Here is an 11,330-nt window from a genome sequence, read left to right as displayed (position 1 = left end):
CCTTCCCAACAACAGAGAGCTGTACATCCACAGGTACACACACACACACACACACACACACACACACACACACACACAGTAGCGAGTGCCAGGATGAGCTCGCTCGCTGATCTTACCGTTCAGACTGAAACATCTGGACCAGAGTTACTGTAGTTAACTAAAACTAACGCATTAAAGGGTTAGTTCACCCACAAAACTGTAAATTGTGTGATTAATGACTGAGCCTCATGTGGTTGGACACCCGTCAGACCTCCGTTCATCTTCAGACACAAATGAAGATATTTTAGTGTAAATCTGATGCTGAGAAAGGCCTCCATTGGCTCAACTTTACACTCTCAAGACCCTTAAAAGACACTAAAGACTAAAGTTACAAAGTCCATCTCACTACAGCGGCTCTACAATAACTTTATGAAGACGAGAATAGTTTCTGTGCGCAAAAAAACCCTAAATAACGACTTGTATAGTGATGACGATTTCAAAACACTGCATCATGAAGCTTCAGAGCGTTATGAATCAGTGAGTCGATTCAGCGGTTCAGAGCGTTATGAATCAGTGAGTCGATTCAGCGGTTCAGAGCGTTATGAGTCGGTGAGTCGATTCAGTAGTTCAGAGCGTTATGAATCAGTGAGTCGATTCAGTGGTTCAGAACGTTGTAAATCAGTGAGTCGATTCAGCGGTTCAGGGCGTTATGAATCAGTGAGTCGATTCAGCGGTTCTGAGCGTAATGAATCAGTGAGTCGATTCAGCGGTTCAGGGCGTTATGAATCAGTGAGTCGATTCAGCGGTTCTGAGCGTAATGAATCAGTGAGTCGATTCATGATTCGGATCGCGTGTCAAACCGCCAAACTGCTGAAATTTGGCGATCCAAACCGCTGAATCGACTCACTGATTCATAATGTTCTGAACCGCTGAATCGACTCACTGATTCATAACGCTCTGAACCGCTGAATCGACTCACTGATTCATAACGCTCTGAACTGCTGAATCGACTCACTGATTCATAACGCTCTGAACCCCTGAATCGACTCACTGATTCATAACGCTCTGAACCCCTGAATCGACTCACTGATTCATAACGCTCTGAACCCCTGAATCGACTCATTGATTCATAATGCTCTGAACCGCTGAATCGACTCACTGATTCATAACGCTCTGAACCGCTGAATCGACTCACTGATTCATAACGCTCTGAACCGCTGAATCGACTCACTGATTCATAACACTCTGAACCCCTGAATCGACTCACTGATTCATAACGCTCTGAACCGCTGAATCGACTCACTGATTCATAACACTCTGAACCCCTGAATCGACTCACTGATTCATAACACTCTGAACCCCTGAATCGACTCACTGATTCATAACACTCTGAACCCCTGAATCGACTCACTGATTCATAACGCTCTGAACCGCTGAATCGACTCACTGATTCATAACGCTCTGAACCGCTGAATCGACTCACTGATTCATAACACTCTGAACCCCTGAATCGACTCACTGATTCATAACGCTTAGCTTCATGATGCCGTGTTTTGAAATCCCTTTAAAAAACCCTCATGATACTGAACTCAAGATACGATATTGCGATTTACGCCAAGAGATGGTGAACGGTTAACAAAAAATATACTGTTGATTTAAAATGTCCCAATTACCCTGGAGCACAAAACCATCATAAGGGTCAATAATCTCTCACTGGTGTGTGGTTTATTAGGACGATATTTGAGAATCTGAGGGAGCAAAAACATCTGAATATTGAGAATCTCCTTTGACCCTCTGGTGCTCTTCTGCCATTTCTGAAATTGTAAAAATCACAGCTTCATCAGAATGATATGAAACCTGATGACTTTATTGGCACTAGGTATGTTAAGACACAAAAACATTGAGGGCATGATTTGAGAATGCTAAGGGGTCGTAAACAAAATACCCCACTTGTGTTCTTCAGTCAGAAATGACCACCATAGGAAATGAACGAGAAATCTGCAAAAACACAAATTCACGGAATATTTGTGTCTACAAATCTGCTACAATGCTGAAAAAGTCATCAAGAGTGTGATAGTAACATCCATTGACACACACACACACACACACATTCATGTATATATTTAAGAAATATTTGCATGTATATACATTTATATAATCTATAATGTATATAAATATAAATGTTTTATATATAAAATATTTTTTTCTTAAATATATACATGCTTGTGTGTGTATTTATATATAAATAATAATTAACAGAGTACACACACATATATTATGTAAACACAAACTTTTATTTTGGATGCGATTAATCGCGATTAATCTTTTGACAGCCCTAATTTTTACAAATTCTGAATAAAGAAATGTGTCGGTTATTTGCTTTCTCTTCCTAACACAATGATTAGGTTTGACTGTATACATTATTATTATTATTATTATTATTATTATTATTATTATCATAATGCAAAAACGAACACTTTAAATCACTATTTCTAACAACAACAAAAAAGATCTAAAACTTTATAATAAATAGTCTTTCAGTTTTTTTTTTAATATATATATATATTCAAATCCATCTAAAATCGTTAAATGTGTTCCAACAGAGGGCGCTAATCTGCCTTCAAAACATGTATTTTGAAAGCCTAGACTCTAACCTGAAATACTGTTTGAAAAAATTATATATTTTTTAAATTATTATTATTATTTTCAATGGCAAAAGTAGAACACAAATATTAATAAGTACCGTCAAATCATCTCAAAATACAAAATACATTTTTTAAAAACGACACGATGAAATCTAGAGCGTTTGATGACATCAGATGCAGATGTTGGTCAGTGTGTTTGATCTGTCGTGTCGCTCGTCAGGATTGGTCGATCGGGTCGTTACGGCAGGAAGGGCGTGGCCATCAACTTCGTGAAGAACGACGACATCCGCATCCTGCGTGACATCGAGCAATACTACTCCACACAGATCGACGAGATGCCCATGAACGGTGAGACACACACACACACACACACACACACACTCACTCACACACTCACTCACACACACACTCACACACACACTCACTCACTCACTCACTCACACACACACACACACACACACACACACACACACACACTCACACACACACACACACACACACACACACACACACACACACACACACACACACACACACACACACACTCACACACTCACTCACTCACACACTCACTCACACACACACTCACACACACTCACTCACTCACTCACACACACACACACACACACACACACACACACACACACACACACACACACACACACACACACTCACACACACACACACACACACACACACACACACACACACACACTCACACACACACACACACACACACACACACACACACACACACACACACACACACACACTCACACTCACACACACACACACTCACTCACTCACTCACTCACACACACACACACACACACACACACACACACACACACACACACACACACACACACACACACACACACACACACACACACACACACACACCAACCAGTGGGACGACATCATCATATTCAACACAAGGGATTCTGATTACTGATGACACGTTTATTACATCAATTAGCATGTTTGCTAGCATGATTCTACACATTTCTAGCGTGGTTTCGCACATTAACACATTTTAACGTTGCTAGCATTAATTAGCATGTTTGCTTTAACGTGTTTCTAGCACGGTTTAACACATTGCTAGCATGATTTAGTACATTAACACGTATTAACAATATTAGCATGTTTCTAGCACGATTCAACACATTGTTAGCATGTTTTAATGTTATTAGCATGTTGCTAACATGATTTAGCATTTTGAAGCATGATTTAACATGTTCCTAGCACAATTTAGTACATTAACATGTTTTAACGCTATTAGCATGTTGCCACCATGATTAAACGTATTTCTAGCACGATTTAGTACATTAACACGTTTTAACGTTATAAGCATGTTGCTAGCATGATTTAACTTGTTTGTAAAACGATTTTGCACATTGCTAGCATTAATTAGCATGTTGTTAACATGATTCAACATGTTTCTAGCACGATTTAGTACATTAATATGTTTAACGTTATTAGCATGTTTTCCTGGCATGATTTAACTTGTTTCTTAAACGATTTAGCACATTACCACATTTCAACGTCATTACCATTTTGCTAGCATGAATTAACATGTTTCCAGCACAATTTAGTATTGTTAACATGTTTTAACAATATTAGCATGTTATAACATCTAGCGCAGTTTAGCACATTGCTAGCATGAATTAACATGTTTCCAGCACAATTTAGTATTGTTAACATGTTTTAACAATATTAGCATGTTATAACATCTAGCGCAGTTTAGCACATTGCTAGCATGAATTAACATGTTTCCAGCACAATTTAGTATTGTTAACATGTTTTAACAATATTAGCATGTTATAACATCTAGCGCAGTTTAGCACATTGCTAGCATGAATTAACATGTTTCTAGCACAATTTAGTATTGTTAACATGTTTTAACAATATTAGCATGTTATAACATCTAGTGCAGTTTAGCACATTGCTAGCATGAATTAACATGTTTCTAGCACAATTTAGTATTGTTAACATGTTTTAACAATATTAGCATGTTATAACATCTAGCGCAGTTTAGCACATTGCTAGCATGAATTAACATGTTTCTAGCACAATTTAGTATTGTTAACATGTTTTAACAATATTAGCATGTTATAACATCTAGCGCAGTTTAGCACATTGCTAGCATGAATTAGCATGTTTCCAGCACAATTTAGTATTGTTAACATGTTTTAACAATATTAGCATGTTATAACATCTAGCGCAGTTTAGCACATTGCTAGCATGAATTAACATGTTTCTAGCACAATTTAGTATTGTTAACATGTTTTAACAATATTAGCATGTTATAACATCTAGTGCAGTTTAGCACATTGCTAGCATGAATTAACATGTTTCTAGCACAATTTAGTATTGTTAACATGTTTTAACAATATTAGCATGTTATAACATCTAGCGCAGTTTAGCACATTGCTAGCATGAATTAACATGTTTCTAGCACAATTTAGTATTGTTAACATGTTTTAACAATATTAGCATGTTATAACATCTAGCGCAGTTTAGCACATTGCTAGCATGAATTAGCATGTTTCCAGCACAATTTAGTATTGTTAACATGTTTTAACAATATTAGCATGTTATAACATCTAGCGCAGTTTAGCACATTGCTAGCATGAATTAACATGTTTCTAGCACAATTTAGTATTGTTAACATGTTTTAACAATATTAGCATGTTATAACATCTAGCGCAGTTTAGCACATTGCTAGCATGAATTAACATGTTTCTAGCACAATTTAGTATTGTTAACATGTTTTAACAATATTAGCATGTTATAACATCTAGCGCAGTTTAGCACATTGCTAGCATGAATTAACATGTTTCTAGCACAATTTAGTATTGTTAACATGTTTTAACAATATTAGCATGTTATAACATCTAGCGCAGTTTAGCACATTGCTAGCATGAATTAACATGTTTCCAGCACAATTTAGTATTGTTAACATGTTTTAACAATATTAGCATGTTATAACATCTAGCGCAGTTTAGCACATTGCTAGCATGAATTAACATGTTTCTAGCACAATTTAGTATTGTTAACATGTTTTAACAATATTAGCATGTTATAACATCTAGTGCAGTTTAGCACATTGCTAGCATGAATTAACATGTTTCTAGCACAATTTAGTATTGTTAACATGTTTTAACAATATTAGCATGTTATAACATCTAGCGCAGTTTAGCACATTGCTAGCATGAATTAACATGTTTCTAGCACAATTTAGTATTGTTAACATGTTTTAACAATATTAGCATGTTATAACATCTAGCGCAGTTTAGCACATTGCTAGCATGAATTAACATGTTTCCAGCACAATTTAGTATTGTTAACATGTTTTAACAATATTAGCATGTTATAACATCTAGCGCAGTTTAGCACATTGCTAGCATGAATTAACATGTTTCCAGCACAATTTAGTATTGTTAACATGTTTTAACAATATTAGCATGTTATAACATCTAGCGCAGTTTAGCACATTGCTAGCATGAATTAACATGTTTCTAGCACAATTTAGTATTGTTAACATGTTTTAACAATATTAGCATGTTATAACATCTAGTGCAGTTTAGCACATTGCTAGCATGAATTAACATGTTTCTAGCACAATTTAGTATTGTTAACATGTTTTAACAATATTAGCATGTTATAACATCTAGCGCAGTTTAGCACATTGCTAGCATGAATTAACATGTTTCTAGCACAATTTAGTATTGTTAACATGTTTTAACAATATTAGCATGTTATAACATCTAGCGCAGTTTAGCACATTGCTAGCATGAATTAGCATGTTTCCAGCACAATTTAGTATTGTTAACATGTTTTAACAATATTAGCATGTTATAACATCTAGCGCAGTTTAGCACATTGCTAGCATGAATTAACATGTTTCTAGCACAATTTAGTATTGTTAACATGTTTTAACAATATTAGCATGTTATAACATCTAGCGCAGTTTAGCACATTGCTAGCATGAATTAACATGTTTCTAGCACAATTTAGTATTGTTAACATGTTTTAACAATATTAGCATGTTATAACATCTAGCGCAGTTTAGCACATTGCTAGCATGAATTAACATGTTTCTAGCACAATTTAGTATTGTTAACATGTTTTAACAATATTAGCATGTTATAACATCTAGCGCAGTTTAGCACATTGCTAGCATGAATTAACATGTTTCTAGCACAATTTAGTATTGTTAACATGTTTTAACAATATTAGCATGTTATAACATCTAGTGCAGTTTAGCACATTGCTAGCATGAATTAACATGTTTCTAGCACAATTTAGTATTGTTAACATGTTTTAACAATATTAGCATGTTATAACATCTAGCGCAGTTTAGCACATTGCTAGCATGAATTAACATGTTTCTAGCACAATTTAGTATTGTTAACATGTTTTAACAATATTAGCATGTTATAACATCTAGCGCAGTTTAGCACATTGCTAGCATGAATTAACATGTTTCTAGCACAATTTAGTATTGTTAACATGTTTTAACAATATTAGCATGTTATAACATCTAGCGCAGTTTAGCACATTGCTAGCATGAATTAACATGTTTCTAGCACAATTTAGTATTGTTAACATGTTTTAACAATATTAGCATGTTATAACATCTAGCGCAGTTTAGCACATTGCTAGCATGAATTAACATGTTTCTAGCACAATTTAGTATTGTTAACATGTTTTAACAATATTAGCATGTTATAACATCTAGCGCAGTTTAGCACATTGCTAGCATGAATTAGCATGTTTCCAGCACAATTTAGTATTGTTAACATGTTTTAACAATATTAGCATGTTATAACATCTAGCGCAGTTTAGCACATTGCTAGCATGAATTAGCATGTTTCTAGCACAATTTAGTATTGTTAACATGTTTTAACAATATTAGCATGTTATAACATCTAGCGCAGTTTAGCACATTGCTAGCATGAATTAGCATGTTTCCAGCACAATTTAGTATTGTTAACATGTTTTAACAATATTAGCATGTTATAACATCTAGCGCAGTTTAGCACATTGCTAGCATGAATTAACATGTTTCTAGCACAATTTAGTATTGTTAACATGTTTTAACAATATTAGCATGTTATAACATCTAGTGCAGTTTAGCACATTGCTAGCATGAATTAGCATGTTTCTAGCACAATTTAGTATTGTTAACATGTTTTAACAATATTAGCATGTTATAACATCTAGTGCAGTTTAGCACATTGCTAGCATGAATTAGCATGTTTCTAGCACAATTTAGTATTGTTAACATGTTTTAACAATATTAGCATGTTATAACATCTAGTGCAGTTTAGCACATTGCTAGCATGAATTAACATGTTTCCAGCACAATTTAGTATTGTTAACATGTTTTAACAATATTAGCATGTTATAACATCTAGTGCAGTTTAGCACATTGCTAGCATGAATTAACATGTTTCTAGCACAATTTAGTATTGTTAACATGTTTTAACAATATTAGCATGTTATAACATCTAGCGCAGTTTAGCACATTGCTAGCATGAATTAACATGTTTCCAGCACAATTTAGTATTGTTAACATGTTTTAACAATATTAGCATGTTATAACATCTAGCGCAGTTTAGCACATTGCTAGCATGAATTAACATGTTTCTAGCACAATTTAGTATTGTTAACATGTTTTAACAATATTAGCATGTTATAACATCTAGTGCAGTTTAGCACATTGCTAGCATGAAGTAACATGTTTCTAGCACAATTTAGTATTGTTAACATGTTTTAACAATATTAGCATGTTATAACATCTAGCGCAGTTTAGCACATTGCTAGCATGAATTAGCATGTTTCCAGCACAATTTAGTATTGTTAACATGTTTTAACAATATTAGCATGTTATAACATCTAGCGCAGTTTAGCACATTGCTAGCATGAATTAACATGTTTCTAGCACAATTTAGTATTGTTAACATGTTTTAACAATATTAGCATGTTATAACATCTAGCGCAGTTTAGCACATTGCTAGCATGAATTAACATGTTTCTAGCACAATTTAGTATTGTTAACATGTTTTAACAATATTAGCATGTTATAACATCTAGCGCAGTTTAGCACATTGCTAGCATGAATTAACATGTTTCTAGCACAATTTAGTATTGTTAACATGTTTTAACAATATTAGCATGTTATAACATCTAGCGCAGTTTAGCACATTGCTAGCATGAATTAGCATGTTTCCAGCACAATTTAGTATTGTTAACATGTTTTAACAATATTAGCATGTTATAACATCTAGCGCAGTTTAGCACATTGCTAGCATGAATTAACATGTTTCTAGCACAATTTAGTATTGTTAACATGTTTTAACAATATTAGCATGTTATAACATCTAGCGCAGTTTAGCACATTGCTAGCATGAATTAGCATGTTTCTAGCACAATTTAGTATTGTTAACATGTTTTAACAATATTAGCATGTTATAACATCTAGCGCAGTTTAGCACATTGCTAGCATGAATTAGCATGTTTCTAGCACAATTTAGTATTGTTAACATGTTTTAACAATATTAGCATGTTATAACATCTAGCGCAGTTTAGCACATTGCTAGCATGAATTAACATGTTTCTAGCACAATTTAGTATTGTTAACATGTTTTAACAATATTAGCATGTTATAACATCTAGCGCAGTTTAGCACATTGCTAGCATGAATTAGCATTTTGCTAGCATGATTTAGTACATTAGCATTTTTTAATATTATTAGCATGTTGCTAGCACGGTTTAGCACAGACTAAATGCTCAGATTGAGTGTTAATTCATGGCAAAATGCAGATCCTTGTGTCAGTTTTAAGGTTGACTGTAATTGTGCTTTATTGGGCACACAATCTATGAAGTCCTCATTGTGTAACTGCATATAAATGTTGTTTATTGATCTGTAGAGATGATGTGTGTGTTTGCCTGTGTGTGTTTCAGTGGCTGATCTGATCTGAGGGCTGGGGTTCTCCAGGGCCGCTGGGCTTGCATTTGGATCTTTTATTTTCCACCTCTTGTATTTCTCTTATTTACTGTTTTTATGTAGTTTGAGCGCTCTGATGTGACGGAAGTTGATCTGTTTCCTGCGCTGTATTGGGTTTTGTAAATAAAGAATCTGTCTCCATCTTTGATCTGATGTGGTTATTCTAGAGGTGCAGTGTGTACTGAAGGAGGGACGTTAAGATGACGATTAAAAGTCAATAAAATGCTAACATGTTTTAGCGAGTTAGTACAGCTACATTCAATCATTTAGCACTTTTATCTGACCAAAGAGAACAATAGAAGCAATCACCGCTAACAGCAGAGCCGTATGGAAGTGCCGAGATCCGGACGCAGAGCAAGGTTTGTTCAATAAAAATAAACAGATATTTAGAATTGTAAATGTTCGTATTGATGGGTAAGTTTAGCCGAAAAAGGCTCAACAGCTCCGGTTGAGTTAGCATACTTTAACACATTGCTAACATGATTTAACACATTACAGGCATGTTTCTTGCATTATTTAACTAAATGTTAACATGTTTTTTGCACATTTCTAGCATGTTTCGAACATGATTTAACATGTTACTAACATGATTAGTGTGTTTCTAGCATGATTTAACACATTGTTAGCATGTTTTAACATTGCTTGCATGAATAAACATGTTAGCATTTTACTTTTTCTTATGATTTAGCACGTTGTTAGCATGTTTTATCGTTGTTAGCATGTTGTTAACATGATTTAATGTATTTCTAACACTATTTAGCACACATTGCTAGCATTAATTAACATTTTGCCGGCATGATTGTTGTTTCTAGCACAATTTTAGTACATTATCATGTTGCTAACATGATTTAACTGGTTTCCAAAACGATTTGGCACATTGTTGGCACGTTTTACCGGTATTATCATGTTGCTAACATGATTTAACTGGTTTCCAAAACGATTTGGCACATTGTTGGCACGTTTTACCGGTATTAGCATGTTGCTAGCATAATTTAACTTGTTTCCAAAACAATTTGGCACGTTTTAAGGTAATTAGCATGTTGCAAGCATGATTTAACTAGGTTCTAGCACAATTCTGTACATTAACACGTTTTAACGTAATTAGCATGTTGCTAGCATGATTTAACTTGTTTCCAAAACAATTTGGCACGTTTTAAGGTAATTAGCATGTTGCAAGCATGATTTAACTAGGTTCTAGCACAATTCTGTACATTAACACGTTTTAACGTAATTAGCATGTTGCTAGCATAATTTAACTTGTTTCCAAAACAATTTGGCACGTTTTAAGGTAATTAGCATGTTGCTAGCATGATTTAACTTGTTTCCAAAACAATTTGGCACGTTTTAAGGTAATTAGCATGTTGCAAGCATGATTTAACTAGGTTCTAGCACAATTCTGTACATTAACACGTTTTAACGTAATTAGCATGTTGCTAGCATAATTTAACTTGTTTCCAAAACAATTTGGCACGTTTTAAGGTAATTAGCATGTTGCTAGCATAATTTAACTTGTTTCCAAAACAATTTGGCACGTTTTAAGGTAATTAGCATGTTGCTAGCATGATTTAACCTGTTTCCAAAACAATTTGGCACGTTTTAAGGTAATTAGCATGTTGCTAGCATGATTTAACTAGGTTCTAGCACAATTCCGTACATTAACACGTTTTAACGTAATTAGCATGTTGCTAGCA

At 34.4% G+C, this 11,330-nt stretch overlaps 1 protein-coding gene across 1 annotated transcript in view; it reads left to right on the top strand.

Annotated features, from left to right (window-relative positions):
• eif4a3 (eukaryotic translation initiation factor 4A3) overlaps positions 1-9,782 on the top strand; it is a 29,058-nt gene extending 19,276 nt beyond the window's left edge. Inside the window, exons 10-12 of the mRNA XM_079843894.1 lie at positions 1-33; positions 2,845-2,972; positions 9,597-9,782. The exon at positions 1-33 is cut by the window's left edge and continues 75 nt beyond it. Coding sequence (XP_079700020.1) covers positions 1-33; positions 2,845-2,972; positions 9,597-9,613 — 178 coding nt within the window. The 3' untranslated portion in view covers positions 9,614-9,782. The remainder of the gene's footprint in view (positions 34-2,844; positions 2,973-9,596) is intronic.
• Positions 9,783-11,330: the final 1,548 nt, after the last annotated feature.

This window comes from Gobio gobio (genome assembly GCF_949357685.1).
Source record: "Gobio gobio genome assembly, chromosome: 19".
In the NCBI taxonomy this organism is placed as follows: Eukaryota; Metazoa; Chordata; class Actinopteri; order Cypriniformes; family Gobionidae; genus Gobio; species Gobio gobio.
The sequence above is the reverse complement of the archived record's forward strand: the minus strand, read 5'-3'. Positions and strand labels throughout refer to the sequence as shown.